Raw genomic sequence first — 21104 nt, 5'->3', positions numbered from 1 at the left:
CACACTTGTATCCTTTTAAAAATTAATTTTTATATAAATATTTATTTTTTCTTCTGAAAATCTGATGACAGTCATATTTTGCACACAGGTAAAAGGTAAATATCAGCGATTTCTTAAAATAAATCACAAAAGTAAAAACAATGCGTTTTGGTAAATAGTTCCTTATTTGATTATCATAAAAATGTGTTTTCTGTACAGAGATATCGACATCGGTAAATATCGGTATCGGCCATAACCGCAATATTAATATCGGTTATCGGTATCGGCCACAATTTTCACATCGGTGCATCACTAATAATAATAATCTTTTAATATGTCAAAACATATGCAAATTGCGTGAGATTCCGCGTGTATAAGAGAATTCCGTTTTCATGTGCAGATTCCGTCCGCATTTTTCCCACATCACAGAATTCATAGAGCCCTAGATCTCTTTCTCCGTTTCAGCTGGTTTCAGTCACATGACGCTGGCTTTGAACGAAAAAGCGTTGTGGATTAGCTAGACAGGTAGGCTAGTGCTTTATGTCCCTCTCAGCGATTTTAGTTTTTCAAAATGACGAAACGACATGGAAGCCTCTTTGGACTCGCCCGTCCAATGTAGATAAGAAATCAGTCGCTTACGAGGATAAGTCAGATCATTGGCAGAGGTAATTTTACACCAATGAGGACATATTTATGAATGAAGACATTGATTTTAGCTAATAAAATACTTCAAACACTACACAGTGTACCTTTAAATATCTTGGGTCTATCGTTCACACATAAACAAGCATTGAACCGTATGGAATGAAATATTATTAAATTTTGCAACAATTGAAGCTTGTGACATCTTTTCTTCCGCACACACAACTTGGGCTAAACAACATATCGTTTTTTTTATCGTCATCGGCAATATGAACTGGTGCAATATACATATTGCATAGACACTACGAGATTTTTTGTGTTAGTTGAAAGCAAATATCAGTAGAAAACTTATTCTTTTTTTTTCCTGGTGCCTTTTATATACAATTCAATGTTCAATGTGTTCAATAAAAGAATGTTGGAAAAGATTTCCTTTCATTCAATTTAAATTCAACAAGCAATTTGTTGAATTTGAGCAGAATACTATATCATTATCACATATTTTCCTCATATTGTGAAGCCCTACACACAACTATACATTAGTGAAGAATATCCAGACATATACAGAAACACACAAACTCAAACTCCAGCTTCTCTGTACACGGTCTACAGTGGAGCTCAGGCTTGGATATTTGATGAGACATAGATGTCATTCATCACAAAGAACCACAACATGAACCACAGCGGTTGCCAAGAACACAGAGGCCTGCGAGCCAACACACAGTGCAACACATCTGCACCATCAACAACGTCTAGTACAATAAAAAATTCATACTTTCAGCCAACAAAAACACAAGTTCCACCCATCAATACCTTTATGCGTCAACACAGGATTTAATCAGCGAAATAAAATCATCTGCAGGAGTGCATCAAAGCAGACACAGCAACCTGCTCTATGCACACCAGCGAATCACCATACATCTGCTGTTGAGTTTCTCTGTTAAAACCATACTGTTGCCTTATCAATCCAAAGCCATCAGTCTGCCACAGCTTCTAAACCTGCATTAACAGATACACAAACTGGCACCTGCAAGTCACACGATACACAGACAGCTGTTTAGCAAAGCACTGATCAGAGAGAAACTATTGCACTCATTCACTCTAAGAAATAAATCCGTAAAATAACAGAAAAAGTACTGGCAGCTCATTACCCGGACATTGTCCCGTTAATTAAAAACGGAAATTTTCTGTTATTTAATGGTGTACCTACAGTAAAAAAACATAACATTTTCTGTTATTTAATGGTGTATCTACAGTAAAAAAAACATAACATTTTCTGTTATTTAATGGTGTATCTACAGTAAAAAAAACATAACATTTTCTGTTATTTAATGGTGTACCTTAGGATAAAAAAAACATAACATTTTCTGTTATTTAATGGTGTACCTACAGTAAAAAAACATAACATTTTCTGTTATTTAATGGTGTACCTACAGTAAAAAACATAACATTTTCTGTTATTTAATGGTGTATCTACAGTAAAAAACATAAAATTTTCTGTTATTTAATGGTGTATCTACAGTAAAAAAACATAACATTTTCTGTTATTTAATGGTGTACCTACAGTAAAAAAAACATAACATTTTCTGTTATTTAATGGTGTACCTACAGTAAAAAAACATAACATTTTCTGTTATTTAATGGTGTACCTACAGTAAAAAACATAACATTTTCTGTTATTTAATGGTGTACCTACAGTAAAAAAACATAACATTTTCTGTGAATCTTACATAAACCGTAAAATAACAGGAAATGTACTGGCAGCTCATTACCGGATTTTGTCCTGTAATTTTTAAGGTTTAACTACAGTAAATAAGGAAGACCGTTTTTGTTAATTACTTACAGCAATACAAATTTAACTTTTCTGTTAATTATTGGTGTACGTATATGGTAATACATTTCTGTAAAACATTTTAAACAAATCTATGATGGAAAAAAGATTTTTATTAACTCATCTTTTAAAATTCCTTAAAAATATAAAAAGGACATTTAAGAAAAATTACAATGTGTAACAATAACAATCTAAGCCACTAACACTCGTTTTCATCCAACAAAAGCAGTAGTATTGGAATTTAAATCATCCATAAATACTGTATATACCTGTGTAAGCACACAACTGAAGAGTTAGAGTGAAGTTTACATTTTTAAGAAAAATACAGTATAGGTCAACAAGCATCTGAAACCAACTGGCCTATCGATAACATTAACAAAGTGTATGCTGATGAACACAGCACATTGCTGTTGTACATTGACTCAATGCAGAATGCAAAGTAATAAAACGGCCACTGATACAGACATTTCTCACAAAGTCTATACATTGACAGTAAGTCAATTTGGAATTTAAAGTTACATTTAAGTTTACATGTTAAGTACATCAGAGGCAGTGTATGAAAATACTTTTACAATATAACACAAGTATAGTTAATTAAACCAGAATGAAATTGAATATGCATAGAGATGCCCGATTGACCGGCCGGTGACCGGAATTGGCTGATTTTCACGCGAACGGCCACGACCTGCCAGTAAGTCTGACATTTGCCGATTTCATGCCGGTCAAATTCACTGGCCGGCCATGATTAACATCACGCAAGATCAGCACACCGCCACTCAATCAGCTGTTTCTGAAATGTTATAAAGTCGTAATTATACAGAGCCGTCTCACTACTGATCTCAGGCGAGCGAACGGTCTCTCTCTCTCCTCTGAGGCTGAACAACTGGGACATGAAACCGCACTCACACGGGTCCCGTGAAATAGGACAGCTACAGTTTATCGGAAAATAGCGTTCACCCTGACTTTGATTAATTTACTGTTTATCAGACCCCAGATGAGACAAGAAGCTAATGTTAGCTAATGCTGTGGTCCCTCTGCCGCCCCGCTGCAAAAAAGAAGAAAAAAGAGAGACGGAGATGTCTTCCTCCGGCCACACGCTGTATTAACGTAACGGTTTAAAAACGCTTTCCGGTTAGTGGGGATGCATATTGGTGAAAATCAGTATTAAAAACGTAGTAATCTTCCCTCAGTGGATTGTGTGTGAATGTCCCACACCAGGAGTAATTTATATAGTTCTATTATATAGTGATCCATTATCTGTTCAACACATGTTCTATTAAAGAAAAGATAGAAAATAAACATTTGTGTGTGGTGTAAAGTGGTTAGAAAATATGAAATCAGAATTGGCTAAAATCGGAATTGGCTAAAATCGTTATCAGCAGGTCAAACTCAAGGAAAAATCGGAAATCAGAATCAGCCTACAAAGTTGAAATCGGTGCATCTCTAAATATGCATTTCATTTCACCTACTCAAACCATGTGACATGTCTTTCTGTAGTTTTAGTTGCTCCAGTGCAATAAATCCATATCAGAAGAGGGCAACAGAGAGCACGTCGAGTAATGCATAGGCGTGGATGCACAGTAACAGATTTTTTCACCTTTCTGAGAATCTCGCAAAAACTTGAACGCAGCATGTAATTACAGTGAAAAAAAGTGAGGCCTGCTTAAATGTCCTCACTTTGCAAAATGGTCCTCATATTTAAAAAAGTGAATACCCCACTGTTGTCCTCCATAGATACACAGACACACATCCCTCTCCTTTCTCTCCATTTAAGATGCTTCTTCTGCTGTAAAACAAAAACAGAATTACTTATTACCAATTTCATAGCAATATACAGTAAACATAATAATAAAATGAACACTACACTTTTAACTGTTTATTTATCGTTTGTCAGAAATGAATTGAGTTAGAAAGAGTTTTAAAAGGTAAATTAAAGTGATGGTAGGAGTAACTTCACCCTAGGGTCCTTTGCACCATGACTTCGAGCCAAACACCCCCAGAAGCTTTTTCCACCTGGGTCTAACATTGGGAGAGTTAGCGTGAGTAGCGTTAGCCGCTGAATACAGCGCAGAGGGGCTAATGGACCCACGTTGTATCTCGGTAAATGACCCCACTAATATCCCACAAAGGATACCAAACTTCTACACTAGTACATATAGGTTATGTACTCATAAAACGATGGATTGGAAAGTTTGTAAGTACACCGAGTAGGAACACTTGCCTGCTCTCTGCTGTTGCTGCTGCTACCTGCAGTTAGACGAGTGCTTAGCCGTCTACAAATTACTACACCGAAGAGTTACAACAAAAATATTTGTTAATTTAATGATTAAATAAGGTAATGTCTCCAAACTTACCTCACTTATTACTTGTCTCCTGCTAGTTATACTACAGCACTTACTAACTAAAAATAAGTTAAATTAATAAATATTTTTGTTGCATCCTTTTCGGTGTTGTAATTTGTAGATGTCCCTAAGCACTCGTCTCACAGCAGCAGCAACAACAGCAGAGAGCAGAAGCCAGCAGGCAAGTGTTATTTACATAAACTTCTGGTGTACTTACAAACTTTCCAATCCATCGCTTTATGAGAGCATAACCTATATATACTAGTGTAGACCTTTGTATCATTTCGGGCATTATTAGTGGGGTCATTTAAAGGGGTGATAAAATGATTATATAGAGTATTTCACACTGTTCCTTCTATGGTCGGCAGTGGAGAGAGTGAGCCGATTATGGAAAAAGAAGAGCAAAGAAGAGCTCAAGAGCATCACAGAGCCAAGGGCAAAGAGACACTGAATGTTTCTCTCTCCATACACACACACACACACACACACACACAATGTCACACACACACACACACACACACACACACACACACACGAACTCCTAAGTGCAGGATGACTCATGTCTGGGCCAGGAGAGAGGGAGTTGGGTTTGTATTTAGAGGGGAAAAAAGAACTAGAGAGCATGAATGAAAGAGAGAAAGAGGAGTGAAGAGGGAAGGTAAGAAGCAAGATAAGGGGAGAAGAGAAGAGAGGATGATGAAGGAATGAATGAAAGAGAGGAAGATGAGAAGGAGAAGAGTGGAAAGAGGTGATGTGTTCAAGAATTAATATTTGACAAAGAAAGAGAAACCGCTGAAGAGACAAATGATGTGACAAAACATCTGGTTCACTTCAAGTATGATGTACACACACACACACACACACACACACACACACACAGATGGACAGACACACACACACACACACACACACACACACACACACACACACACAGACAGACACACACACACAGACACTCTACACACACACACACAGACGACAGACACACACACACACAATAAAGACACACACACACAGAGACAGAAGGACAGACACACACACACACACACAGACATACTACATAGACAGAAGGACAGACTTGAGACACACACACATTCATGACATCCACACAGATCATCAATGCTAATGCATGACAGACACACACACACACACAGAAGGACAGACACACACACAGACATACACACACATGCACAGACACAGACACGCACTAACACACACACACACACACACACACACACACACACACACACACACACAGAGAGGAGGTGAAAATTACAGATTTCTGTAGCAGGAAGCCTGAGAGGAAGACGTCAGCTCCCCCCTCTGGCAGGGCAGGGAACTACATCTCCAGGACAGAGAACTACAGCTACAGGACAGAGAACTACAGCTCCAGGACAAGGAACTACATCTCCAGGACAGAGAACTACAGCTACAGGACAGAGAACTACAGCTCCAGGACAGGGAACTACAGCTCCAGGACAAGGAACTACATCTCCAGGACAGAGAACTACAGCTACAGGACAGAGAACTACAGCTACAGGACAGGGAACTACAGCTACAGGACAGGGAACTACAGCTACAGGACAGAGAACTACAGCTACAGGACAGAGAACTACAGCTACAGGACAGGGAACTACAGCTACAGGACAGAGAACTACAGCTACAGGACAGAGAACTACAGCTACAGGACAGGGAACTACAGCTACAGAGAACTACAGCTCCAGGACAGGGAACTACAGCTCCAGGACAGAGAACTACAGCTCCAGGACAGAGAACTACACTCTAAGAAATAAATCCGTAAAATAACAGAAAAAGTACTGGCAGCTCATTACCCGGACATTGTCCCGTAATTAAAAAACGGAAATTTTCTGTTATTTAATGGTGTACCTACAGTAAAAAAAACATAACATTTTCTGTTATTTAATGGTGTATCTACAGTAAAAAAAACATAACATTTTCTGTTATTTAATGGTGTATCTACAGTAAAAAAAACATAACATTTTCTGTTATTTAATGGTGTACCTACAGTAAAAAAACATAACATTTTCTGTTATTTAATGGTGTACCTACAGTAAAAAAACATAACATTTTCTGTTATTTAATGGTGTACCTACAGTAAAAAAAACATAACATTTTCTGTTATTTAATGGTGTATCTACAGTAAAAAAAACATAAAATTTTCTGTTATTTAATGGTGTATCTACAGTAAAAAAACCATAAAATTTTCTGTTATTTAATGGTGTACCTACAGTAAAAAAAACATAAAATTTTCTGTTATTTAATGGTGTACCTACAGTAAAAAAACATAACATTTTCTGTTATTTAATGGTGTACCTACAGTAAAAAACATAACATTTTCTGTTATTTAATGGTGTATCTACAGTAAAAAAAAAAAATTTTCTGTATTAATGGTGTATAAAAAAAACATAACATTTTCTGTTATTTAATGGTGTACCTACAGTAAAAAAAACATAACATTTTCTGTTATTTAATGGTGTACCTACAGTAAAAAAACATAACATTTTCTGTTATTTAATGGTGTACCTACAGTAAAAAAACATAACATTTTCTGTTATTTAATGGTGTACCTACAGTAAAAAAAACATAACATTTTCTGTGAATCTTACATAAATCCGTAAAATAACAGGAAATGTACTGGCAGCTCATTACCGGGATTTTGTCCTGTAATTTTTAAGGTTTAACTACAGTAAATAAGGAAGACCGTTTTTGTTAATTACTTACAGCAATACAAATTTAACTTTTCTGTTAATTATTAGTGTACGTATATGGTAATACATTTCTGTAAAACATTTTAAACAAATCTATGATGGAAAAAAAGATTTTTATTAACTCATCTTTTAAAATTCCTTAAAAATATAAAAAGGACATTTAAGAAAAATTACAATGTGTAACAATAACAATCTAAGCCACTAACACTCAGTTTTCATCCAACAAAAGCAGTAGTATTGGAATTTAAATCATCCATAAATACTGTATATACCTGTGTAAGCACACAACTGAAGAGTTAGAGTGAAGTTTACATTTTTAAGAAAAATACAGTATAGGTCAACAAGCATCTGAAACCAACTGGCCTATCGATAACATTAACAAAGTGTATGCTGATGAACACAGCACATTGCTGTTGTACATTGACTCAATGCAGAATGCAAAGTAATAAAACGGCCACTGATACAGACATTTCTCACAAAAAGTCTATACATTGACAGTAAGTCAATTTGGAATTTAAAGTTACATTTAAGTTTACATGTTAAGTACATCAGAGGCAGTGTATGAAAATACTTTTTACAATATAACACAAGTATAGTTAATTAAACCAGAATGAAATTGAATATGCATAGAGATGCACCGATTGACCGGCCGGTGACCGGAATTGGCTGATTTTCACGTGAACGGCCACGACCTGCCAGTAAGTCTGACATTTGCCGATTTCATGCCGGTCAAATTCACTCGGGCGCCGCATGATTAACATCACGCAAGATCAGCACACCGCCACTCAATCAGCTGTTTCTGAAATGTTATAAAGTCGTAATTATACAGAGCCGTCTCACTACTGATCTCAGGCGAGCGAACGGTCTCTCTCTCTCCTCTGAGGCTGAACAACTGGGACATGAAACCGCACTCACACGGGTCCCGTGAAATAGGACAGCTACAGTTTATCGGAAAATAGCGTTCACCCTGACTTTGATTAATTTACTGTTTATCAGACCCCAGATGAGACAAGAAGCTAATGTTAGCTAATGCTGTGGTCCCTCTGCCGCCCCCGCTGCAAAAAAAAAGAAAAAAGAGAGACGGAGATGTCTTCCTCCGACACGCTGTATTAACGTAACGGTTTAAAACGCTTTCCAGGTTAGTGGGGATGCATATTGGTGAAAATCAGTATTAAAAACGTAGTAATCTTCCCTCAGTGGATGTGTGTGAATGTCCCACACCAGGAGTAATTTATATAGTTCTATTATATAGTGATCCATTATCTGTTCAACACATGTTCTATTAAAGAAAAGATAGAAAATAAACATTTGTGTGTGGTGTAAAGTGGTTAGAAAATATGAAATCAGAATTGGCTAAAATCGGAATTGGCTAAAATCGTTATCAGCAGGTCAAACTCAAGGAAAAATCGGAAATCAGAATCAGCCTACAAAGTTGAAATCGGTGCATCTCTAAATATGCATTTCATTTCACCTACTCAAACCATGTGACATGTCTTTCTGTAGTTTTAGTTGCTCCAGTGCAATAAATCCATATCAGAAGAGGGCAACAGAGAGCACGTAGAGTACGTACACAGGCGTAGATGCACAGTAACAGATTTTTTCACCTTTCTGAGAATCTCGCTGAAAACTTGAACGCAGCATGTAATTACAGTGAAAAAAAAGTGAGGCCTGCTTAAATGTCCTCACTTTGCAAAATGGTCCTCATTTAAAAAAAGTGAATACCCCACTGTTGTCCTCCATAGATACACAGACACACATCCCTCTCCTTTCTCTCCATTTAAGATGCTTCTTCTGCTGTAAAACAAAAACAGAATTACTTATTACCAATTTCATAGCAATATACAGTAAACATAATAATAAAATGAACACTACACTTTTAACTGTTTATTTATCGTTTGTCAGAAATGAATTGAGTTAGAAAGAGTTTTAAAAAGGTAAATTAAAGTGATGGTAGGAGTAACTTCACCCTAGGGTCCTTTGCACCATGACTTCGAGCCAAACACCCCCCCAGAAGCTTTTTCCACCTGGGTCTAACATTGGGAGAGTTAGCGTAGAGTAGCGTTAGCAGCTGAATAGCTTAAGCGAGGGGCTAATGGACCCATCGTTTGTATCGTCGTAATGACCCCACTAATAATGCCCAAAAGGATAAACCAAATTATACACTAGTACATATAGGTTATGTACTCATAAAACGATGGATTGGAAAGTTTGTAAGTACACCAGAAGTTTATGAACACTTGCCTGCTCTCTGCTGTTGCTGCTGCTACCTGCAGTTAGACGAGTGCTTAGGGCCGTCTACAAATTACTACACCGAAAGAGTTACAACAAAAATATTTGTTAATTTAATGATTAAATAAGGTAATGTCTCCAAACTTACCTCAATTATTACTTGTCTCCTGCTAGTTATACTACAGCACTTACTAACTAAAATAAGTTAAATTAATAAATATTTTTGTTGCATCTCTTTTCGGTGTTGTAATTTGTAGATGTCCCTAAGCACTCGTCTCACAGCAGCAGCAACAACAGCAGAGAGCAGAAGCCAGCAGGCAAGTGTTATTTACATAAACTTCTGGTGTACTTACAAACTTTCCAATCCATCGTTTTATGAGAGCATAACCTATATATACTAGTGTAGACCTTTGGTATCATTTCGGGCATTATTAGTGGGGTCATTTAAAGGGGTGATAAAATGATTATATAGAGTATTTCACACTGTTCCTTATGGTCTCCTAATGGGGTATGTAACATTGGTTGGGCTGAAAATGGCCTGGTTGATATTTTATTGGCCCTTATGCATCCTTGTGTTTTGGCCCTATTTGTAACAAGAGCTTTTCTTCCAAATATGGTATGGTCATGAATATTTAGATGAGCTGCGCGCTGATTGGTTGAGCGACTTGCCATACGCAGACATTAGAGACGCGCGCTGATTGGTTGAGCGAATCCCAAATACACATAAATATAGAAGCGACAGAATCTCATATTCCAGACACTGCAATGTTTCATTACCAAATTCACTTCTGAGACTTTTTTAAGCGAGAAATCAACTATATAAAGCTCAAATATGGGCCGTTTTACAAAAATTGATGGCTAATTGCAAATTTGGTAAGACGTGTCGGACTTTAGGAGCTCCACACAGTCTGACGAGAAAGCGGCAGCCTGCTGGGCTCCATACCCAGGGCAAAGTCACCCTTTGTGGATACTGCATACGGGGCTCCGCGGCCAGCTGCCCGCATAAATATATTATTTACAGTTTGAATTTCGTCACGCCATTTATATAACATCATTCCCCAATGTCTTATAAAGCTAACAGTTGTGTCCGGTTTGATTTTAAGGCATTTGTATGAACGCAAGGCGTCTTTGTAGGACGAGCAGCTGCTTGCTATATGTCCCATTCATTACAATGGGGAAATATCGCAGCTTGCTCACTTTCGCATAACTAAAGTATATTTACAGTTTGAATTTCGTCACGGCATGAATATTACAGGTTTCTCAAGGTCTTACAAAGCTTAGCTAACACTTGTCCGATTTCGGATTTCAATTGAATGTATTTTTGTGAATGTCAGAGTTAGGAGGAGGCTAGCTAGCTCTCATTGATGGACTCCATCTCACCGCGGCTCTATCAATGAGACTCGCGGACAAGAGGCTTTATTTCCCCGATTGTTTGTTTAAATAACTCAACACACATACCCATTATAAGATTAACTGGAACCTGCGGGCTGCGGTAAAAGATTGCGGGCGTAACAAGCTCGCTGACACTGCGGTCAGGGCGGCGATGTAGCAACCCAGGCAGCACCAACACCGGCACTAAACTCCGACACACAGTCGGAGAAAATTTGCAATTAGCCATCCTTTTTCGTAAAGCGGCCCATATTTGAGCTTTATATGGTTGATTTCTCGCATAAAAAAGTTTCAGAAGTGAATTTTGTAATGGAATAGCAGAGATCTGCGTGACCTAGATTCAGAAAACTACCTGATCTCAGGTCAGTTGTGTAGCCTATGTAAATTTTCTACCTGATCTCAGGTCAGTTGTGTAGTATGTAAATGTACTACCTGATCTCAGGTCAGTTGTGTAGTATGTAAATGTTCTACCTGATCTCAGGTCAGTTGTGTAGCCTATGTAAATGTACTACCTGATCTCAGGTCAGTTGTGTAGCCTATGTAAATGTACTACCTGATCTCAGGTCAGTTGTGTAGCCTATGTATATGTACTACCTGATCTCAGGTCAGTTGTGTAGCCTATGTAAATGTACTACCTGATCTCAGGTCAGTTGTGTAGCCTATGTAAATGTACTACCTGATCTCAGGTCAGTTGTGTAGCCTATGTAAATGTACTACCTGATCTCAGGTCAGTTGTGTAGCCTATGTAAATGTACTACCTGATCTCAGGTCAGTTGTGTAGTATGTAAATGTACTACCTGATCTCAGGTCAGTTGTGTAGCCTATGTAAATGTACTACCTGATCTCAGGTCAGTTGTATAGCCTATGTAAATGTACTACCTGATCTCAGGTCAGTTGTGTAGCCTGTAAATGTACTACCTGATCTCAGGTCAGTTGTGTAGCCTATGTAAATGTTCTACCTGATCTCAGGTCAGTTGTATAGCCTATGTAAATGTTCTACCTGATCTCAGGTCAGTTGTGTAGCCTATGTAAATGTACTACCTGATCTCAGGTCAGTTGTATAGACTATGTAAATGTACTACCTGATCTCAGGTCAGTTGTATAGACTATGTAAATGTTCTACCTGATCTCAGGTCAGTTGTGTAGCCTATGTAAATGTTCTACCTGATCTCAGGTCAGTTGTGTAGCCTATGTAAATGTTCTACCTGATCTCAGGTCAGTTGTGTAGCCTATGTAAATGTACTATCTGATCTCAGGTCAGTTGTGTAGCCTATGTAAATGTTCTACCTGATCTCAGGTCAGTTGTGTAGCCTATGTAAATGTACTACCTGATCTCAGGTCAGTTGTGTAGCCTATGTAAATGTACTACCTGATCTCAGGTCAGTTGTGTAGCCTATGTAAATGTTGGGGCGTGACTGTTCTCTTAAGGTTCCGGTTTTGAGATGCTTACGTGGGCAACTCAGCTTTGTTGAGATTCGCCCGTTTTCAGCGGCAGTTTCAAAATATGAGATTTTCATAGTAAAGGGGTGTCAATGGGATTTTGAGCTTCTATGTATGTCCTATTTACCCACTGAACTGTCGTTATTCAACTATGACAGGGTAAAATCGGTTTTGCATTCTATCACCCCTTTAAGAGATACAAACGTGGGTCCATTAGCCCCTGTGCTAAGCTATTCAGCGGCTAACGCTACTCTACGCTAACTCTCCCAATGTTAGACCCAGGTGAACAAAGTTTCTGGGGGGGCGTTTGGCTCGAGGTCATGGTGCAAAGGACCCTAGGGTGAAATTACTCCGAACCATCACTTTAATAGTTAAAGCTGCAAGTGTTGAATGGGCCCTTGCAGCACGTCAGAGGCCTGGGCAATTTACTCCAAATGTTGCACATGAGTGCAGAGTTTCCTCTGATTCAGAATAACTGTTGCCAATACACGCAACACTTCCTGTTTTGATTGGACGTACAGGAAGTCGGTCCTCTATAACTTGGGCATTTTTTTCAACTATCTATATTCTTTTGGTGCAGATGAGACTCGCACTCTAGGAGGATTTTGCTAGTTAATAAATACAGTGTTTAAGTTTATTTGCACTAGGGTTGGAACAGTACATGTATTTGTATTAAACGGTATGGGCGTCACGGTTCGATGCATGAATTTACACGGAGAATACACGGTATAAATAAAACTTGCATGCAATTAATGTAATGCGAAACTACTGTTAGATACACAGGTTCTTTAGGGACACCTAATCTGTAGCCCAGCCTTAGCGCTGAAGCTCTGATTGGCTGATTGTATGCAGTCAGAGATAGCAGCACTTAGGACGAGTATGGTGAGTGGCGGCAAAGAGTTAGAGGACCCACCGGCCTCTTAAGATCGCAAGTTTCGGAAAACTGTGGTTTCCCAGTCAGTTCCAGTAGTACAGGCGAGAGAGTGGTGGACAAGACTGCTGTTGTATTAGTGTTACGCTTCCAGCACCGCGGCTCCGAACCGTAACGATAGTTGAGACAGAGGTCTTGTTTCTTCAGGCTAACTACCCTAAAGCCAGGCAGGAAGCAGCTTTCTGCGGTGATAAATGGCCGGGAGACGTCGTGATAAGGTTGCATTTATCAGGTCATTTAGTTCGTCTTTTGCAGAGAACAGAGATGTTGTATTTTCAGTTTTACTTATGGTTTACCGTTTAAACACTTCAGGCTCTTGCACCTAGCTCAGGGGAGAGACTGGATGACACTAAGTGGGACAGCCTGAGATATGCACTAAAAAAATTGCCTTCTGTTTTTTTCAGTTTTGCTTTTCCCTCCATTGTACCAAACTCTTACCAAACCGTGATGTCTGAACCGAGGTATGAACTGAACCGTGACTTCTGTGAACCGTTACACCCCTAGTTTTACGCATTTTCCTTCATAACACAGGCGTGTGTGTAATTACCTTTAAATCTTCCACGGATTGTTGAAGTCATTAAGGTCCGACAGGAATCGAAGCAGTTTTGGGGGGACGTTGTACTGTTTCCCCCCCTTTTCTGCTTTCGTGCCCCGTTCTGGGTTTATCCCTAGCAGGCACCTGTGGCAAACAAAAATGTCACTAGACATCGCAAAATAAATAATACTATAAAACGGATAGAAAACATAGCCAAAACTTACCTCTGGATGAACTCCAGAGTCAGGGCTGCTCCCTTTGGATACTTTATATTCAGCACATAATATAGGCTGAACATATAGCTCACAGCAACTAGTGGACAGCCAACGATGTTAACGGTGACTTCATCCACTGAAATCTTGTATCTTCCTTCATCTGCAAAACATAATCAATGACATACATGTTTCAATTAATTAACAAATACACAACACCTGCATATATTTTTAGAGTAGACAGGCATATCCTTACCCATAACTATGATACATGGGGTGCTTGGCAGTTCTGCTAAGGCATCCTGTGAGAGAGGGGAAGACATAATAGGCAGAGGGGAAGATGTGATATGCCAAGCTGCATAGACATATTTGTTGGGCTAAATCACAATTTACCAAATTAGTGAATTGATGTTTTGCTGTGGAACTTACTTCTTCATTTATTAAAAGCACCTTTTGTTCCTCTGCGAGGTACTTCACTAGACCCTGGAGGAGTTTCAATGGGTCTGTAGTTACTCCTGTGATTCCCTGGCTACCAAGAAACTCTGTGATGATCTTGCCCTTCTCCTGAATTTGGTCCAGCAATTTGGTTTGGACAGGAAATCCCATTAGTTTCTCTGTGTGGTCGAGCAGATGGGTGGTGATGAAGAGGTAAGGCCATTCTTCCATGACTTTGATTACATTTTTCCTCACTATTCAAAGTGAGCGCTGGGCACAGTATGTTTCAGACATCAGTCTTTGAATGTCACTCTGAGGGAGAAGGTTTTCTTTAAAGGCATCTTGAAGCATTTTCTTTTTATCCTCTTGGCTGTTAAAGTCATTCAGTGACTCGGGTTGCCACTGAGTACAACCATAACGGTCAGAAGATCTGCATTTTTTCTTTGGCCTCCCTTCATGGGATGTGCTAAAAGCATACTGTCTTCTGACATTCTCAACCCTGTTCTCCATTTGCATTACAAGGGATGCAAAACCCTGACCCACAACATTTATGCCACATTTGTCCAAGAAGGAATCAGGGTATCTCTCAACCAGCTGCTGTGCAACCTGCTTCAACTTGCTTCTGCCTGGTCTGGTGTCAGTAGCCATCATGTCTTCCATGATGATCCGGATCATGTGCCTTCTATGTTTTGGTGGTGGTCTCTTCTTCTCCTTCAGTGCATCCATCAACGTATCTGGGAACTTCTGCCATGGGATTTGAAACTTCTGTGGCGTCACAGTTGGCGTCACACTTGGCGTCCCCACCAGATCCTCGTTTGGCGCACCGGACACAACCAAGGTACTCTGAGATGCTAGGGAGGAACAATCAATCAAAACATGTGAATTTCAAAAACGAAAACAATTGTGTGAGGCAGAGACACTGAGAAAGAGCTGAATGTACTGTCATGCCAAGAAGGTTGATGTGTGTGTGCGCATGTGCTTAAATGTCTAATCAAGCCCATTACCTACCTGAGGAGAATGCATTTATCAGCCTTCTGGACTGTATCAACGACAAAATCCCATCCAAGTCAGCTGCTGTTAAAAACGTGCAGTCTTCCAGATTTGTAACTCCAATATCCGTCAACTTTGTGACAAGAGTTTCTATTTGCTCCTCTTCCAGTGACGGCAGTGTGCTTCTGATCTTCTCCCTTACAGGCTCCATGGTGGACTGTGTTTAAGAGCAACCAGCAGTCTGCCACCTCTACAGTAGTGTCTAAGTGGGATGTAATCAAGAAGCCCATCAAGTCTTTGGCAAATAAAAGTACCACCTTCACTCTCTACTTCAAAAACACCAAGATCTGGATCAAGGCTTGCTCTTTTCTGTCGGAGCAAAAGAAGCACAGTCTTTTGTTGTTTCACTACAATGCATGCAATCAGCCCGAGAGTTAACTCTCCACCCTCGCAGCTCAAAATAACAAGCATGTCATTTGCGTAGCATGTGCCTCGTACAGTAATTTTGTTTGTCACTACCGCATTTGATGGTGAGACATCAAATACTTTGAATGCATCCTTAACCTGACTATCATACAACTCTGGGTAAAACCTTGTACAGTCAGACATGATCAACTCAGGGGAAAACAGATTGCCCCTGCTTTGGTAGGCCTGCAGCAACTGATGCCTCTCTGAAAGGGATTTTGTGATGTTTCTGAAGTTCTTACTTGCCCGAATACACCTCTTAAAATAGCTGTGCTTGCTCTCAAATCGCATAGTCCATATACGAATTAAGGGTCCAAACTGTAATGTGAGATCTGAATAATGTAAAAGGTAATGATGTTTGGGTCTAAGCTTTTTAAGTGGGAAGAGGAGATGCCTTGTTTCTATGTACTCCTCAATGAGAACCTTCATGTAGGCAGCCTGTGATTCGGACACTGCGGGAGCACACACAAGCTCAACCACCTGCCTAAGTAGCAGTACAAGTTGCCAAATTTCATCCTTAGCGTCTCTGACCTTGTCATGTAACAGTACTGGCAAGAACCGAAGAAGCCACCAGTTTTGGGCAGCATGTCCACCAAGTTTGGTCCCATTGGTAGGTACAACATTAGCCTTATTCTGACTCTCACCTCTAAAAGTCACAATTCTGCGGTTAAGTACATCATAACTGAACCACTTCCTTGATTTTACAAGGAACTGCAGGTACATCGCCAAATCATAGTCAACTATGCCCTCAAATAAATCATGGGCAAGGCAGGGTGGGAGTCCTGGTGCACAAACATGGAAATGTGTGAGTTTGTTCAAAACACTGTTCTTGAGCTTGATGCCTTTGTGCTTTGGATATCTGGGTTATTTTCCAACTCCAGCAATGATTCACTGTAACTAGCTGGCGTTCTCTCAGTGGCTGCAGAAAGAGGATTTCTTTGAAAATCCTCTTTTTAACATGACAGTACCTGCAAAAATATTCCGCGCAGCTAAAATTTTCAGTAAATCCCCAAGATAGTGGGACCCAAGATTGTCTCCAATGACACAGGCAATACTACCTCTGAAGATTTTCCCTTCAACACAAATGCCTGTTGACTCCAGGTCACACAAGTCTGATAACAAAACCTCAAAAACTCTCTCAGGTCCAAACAACTTACAGTCCTTCTCCAAACAAAGTAGTACAAGCTGTATAGAGTCAACGGTGGATCGGTGGTGTGCATAGACATTACCTAAAGTGTAGTACACAGCAAGAACTTTGTGTTTTAGCCTGGCGGACCCCAGAGGGTTTGCGACTTCAAAAGCATCTTGAAACAACATGATCTGAAGAGCATGTGGATCAGAGGCAAACAGTTCACTAGATTTAGAGACCGAACCATCTCCAATGTCACATAGCATGCTCTCGTCGGCATGAATAGGATTTAGAATTTGACGCTGTACACTTTCATTTCTCAAGATAGCTTTTAAGCTTTCTAAAATGGGAACATAGTGAAAATGTCTTGTCTTGCCTTTGTCATCATGGCCTAAAGTTATTTGTACTGGTTCTACCAAGTTGAATTCTCTCCTGTAAAACTGAAGTCTTTTGTGGTGTGTGGTTAAGGTGCCACTACTTGCATGTAGAGTGCGCTGCATAGGGCTTTGTTCATATACACATTTCCCTAGATTTTGTAAAGCCTCATCTTGCACACCATATTCTTGGAGACCTCTTGAAAACAAATCCATAGTAAACTCATGCTGCATATCCTGTAGTAACCTCATTTCACTTGCAATCTCCGAGACTGTAGAAGCAGGGACCAGATACTTTGCTTGTAAGCCAAGAAAAAAAAGAGCCATGTTTTCAGTGAATTTATCCTGGGCTGACCCAGGGTCAGACTCTCCATCTTGCTGCACTGTTTGTACTTCACTATCAATGTCTGATGCATTATCCAAACCAGCAGGTGCATACTCTGTTGTTCCCCTGATATAACTTTGATCAATGTGTGTAACATCACACTGCTTGTGACATCTTGATAAATGTGATGTTAAAGAGGATATGACTTTAAAAGTCTTTGCACAGCCACTATAAGGACATGTCACCTCAAGACCCTCTTGCAAATGACACTTAAGGTGAGCTACAAGACATTTTATGCTTCCACATTCTTTGCCACAAAACTCCCAAGAACACTTTAACTGCACAGATACGTTACGATTAAAAGATAGCTTCCTCCCCTCATGGTGAAATCTGGACAAGTGCACATTAAAAGAATTGTAAGAGGAAAAGCTTCTTCCGCAGTCTGGAAACCCACAGGGAAAAATGCCCCTGTAAATGTTTCTATGGGTTCTACAATGTTTTACATAGTCAGAAACTGAGGCATTTCTAAACTCACAGATACCACAATTAAATATCATAGTGAGAGCAAGCAAAAAAAATAGCATGTTATCCCATTAATGTACCAGTAGTAAGGTGGTGTAAAGGCTATGCAAGACGGCTGCGTGGCTTTCTTTGGTGTCTTCTGAGACGTCCAACTGCTGTTTGAAATCTGAAAACAACAAATACAACAGTCATTTAGTACAGTCATTGTATTCAAAGTGTCCTAATGTCTACTATATATACTGCCTCTTTTTTTAAAGTTAAGTCAAAAAGCCACACAAACCCTAACAAAAAGCGCTGTGGATATGAAGGTAAATGTGGCAGAAATGTGAAATGTTTAGCTGTCATTGTAGTTATGTAAACATCAATGTACACTTTTTAGTGACACACCATTCGGAAAATGGTGTAAATATTTTCTGTGAAAAACATTTCAGTAAGAGCAAATTTCTACAAGCTCCCATTTTATCAGCTCAAATGTGTGCATGCATATTGAATACAAGTGAAAATGTTTCAATGTTTTTAATACAAGTTCTCCCATTTTGCAACATATTTTCCTTCATATGTGGACAACATACAATATGAGTTAAAAGGCGATTATTACACACACACATATTTTACCGAGTTGTGCCTGCCTGCCAAGAAAAGTAACGTGACGAGTAAATATTTCTGGGGCAAAGGGGAGACAGCTAGCTAGGGAATATGGCTAGCTAACGTTAGCTTCTGTAACGTCACACAAACTAGCCTAGAACTCTCTCCAGAAGAACTAACTAGCCAGCACGAATGTTAAAATATGCATGTAAGCCTGTAGCCTGTTCAGTCAACAAAATATCTCCAAAAATATTCTTTTTTTACTTACTCTCAAAACGTTACTAAACTTCTTTATCCTGAACTCACTCTGTCTACTTGACGCGCTATCAAAGCATTAGCTAGCTAGCAGTGGCGAACACAATTTTAACGGAACAGCTTTCAAAGTAAAAGCACGACACTTGGTAACTGAATTGCACTAACTATTATCTTACGTTGAGTCTCAGCTTTTATTTCAAAGGCTACAATGCTAAACCGGAAATGGGGTACTGAGAAGTGAATTTGCTTGATAATATAAATATTCTCTCTGTATATGTGCCATATATTATATATTTGTTCTGATTGCAGTCGAAAAAATTAAACATGTTATAATACTATCAATGACAACATCAGGATCGGTGCTTGGGAGACAAGAGATTAACTTTAGAATGAGTTGCCTATTATATGATAATGTGTAATGCGTCATGTAACGTTAACTGCCGCGCTCTGTCTTGCCTCCTCATAGCGTATTAACGTAACTGCCAAACAGAGACAAGCCAGACCCCATGTAACGTTAACGAAATGAAGGTTGGATTAGCTAGCTAGACAATTCAGTATGAACCACTAATTTTGCGCTGCAATATATTGACATTAACGTTAGCCTGTCTGACCACAACCAAACGTAACGTAAACTCACAATACCAAGAAAATAAACCTCATCATATTCTTCTAAATGTCCATGAAATAATTACCTTTTACAAAAAAGGGGAGCAGGAGGAGATTAACGTTAAACTTTTGCTTGTTCACACAACAGACACATACACAGTGGAGCGGGGGGGAGGGTCAAAGCGAGGGAAACGTTAACGTTTCAAGTGCCGCGAAAGTCCCGCTCGGATTAAAAATACGGAAAATGTACTGTAAATAATTCATAGATGAGGACCCACAAATAATGTTGAAGCGGGGCATAATGGGTGTTTATTTGACCTAACGTTACAGAAAATACCTCACACAAAGCAGCTCAGTTGGTAAAAAATCCGTTTTTTTTAATCTCCAAATCCCAAAGTGCTGATTAATAGCACACGGTAATGCCGTTGTGAACACAGCTCACGTTAGCTAACGTCAATATTAGCTATAACGTTATTAGCATTAACCATCGAAAATTAACAATTGAATGGTACCAAAACAGACAATATAACATTTTAAAACTAATACTGCTAAGAAAACAGTCACTTGTTAATATGTTCCATAAAATTACTTACCGCTGAAATGCAGGTCAAATTCGTACCGCTTTATCCCGCTTTGTACAAATGGAATATGGCCGCCAGAAACTGATTTGGCAGCAGTTTGGCAGAGATGAAGTTCCCATAATGCAATTCGAAGTGTAAATTAACAGAAATACACCTGTGAATCACGTACTAAGGACAATTTCTGTTAAAATATACAGTCATACAACTGTTAATATACAGATATTTCTTAGAGTGTTGCTTATTAAACCAATTAGCATCCACACATGTAACAAAGCCAGCTGTCTTACCTTAAGGTGTGTCTTCTTTTTCTACTTTGATGGCAAGGCGATATTACATTTCATAGCACTTAACAGATGGGATTAGCTAATCTTGCTGTTCCTCTTTAAGCCACAAATCCCAATTTGGAGATCACAGGTGTGCGCTAGCTAATCAAGCTAGGTTGCACATTACACTAGCTAGCTAGTTAGTTAGCTCGTCGATTAGCATCAGTAGCAGCTCCAGAGTGGCAGTTTTGTAAATTACTCCAACTTCTTTAGGGTTTTCGTGTATTGACGTAACGTTAACATTATCCTCAAAGTATG

At 39.2% G+C, this 21104-nt stretch overlaps 1 protein-coding gene across 1 annotated transcript; it reads right to left on the bottom strand.

Moving 5' to 3' along the window:
* Positions 1–14949: 14949 nt before the first annotated feature.
* LOC120574416 lies at positions 14950–16964 on the bottom strand. Its single transcript, XM_039824674.1, has 2 exons — positions 15700–16964; positions 14950–15542 (listed from the first exon to the last, which is right to left on the bottom strand). The coding sequence occupies exons 1-2, from the start codon at positions 15890–15892 to the stop codon at positions 14950–14952; spliced, it is 786 nt and encodes a 261-aa protein (XP_039680608.1). The 5' UTR covers positions 15893–16964.
* Between the last annotated feature and the right edge of the window lie 4140 nt (positions 16965–21104).

Source organism: Perca fluviatilis, chromosome 15, assembly GCF_010015445.1.
Source record: "Perca fluviatilis chromosome 15, GENO_Pfluv_1.0, whole genome shotgun sequence".
Classification (NCBI taxonomy): Eukaryota; Metazoa; Chordata; class Actinopteri; order Perciformes; family Percidae; genus Perca; species Perca fluviatilis.
The sequence above is the reverse complement of the archived record's forward strand: the minus strand, read 5'-3'. Positions and strand labels throughout refer to the sequence as shown.

Bases quoted from the DNA above. Each gene is read 5' to 3' on its own strand.
- LOC120574416 (XM_039824674.1), bottom strand. From the start codon at position 15,892: ATGGAGCCTGTAAGGGAGAAGATCAGAAGCACACTGCCGTCACTGGAA. The intron at 15,543-15,699 runs GTAGGTAATGGG...GTTCCTCCCTAG, and splicing joins GATAAATGCATTCTCCTCAG to CATCTCAGAGTACCTTGGTT.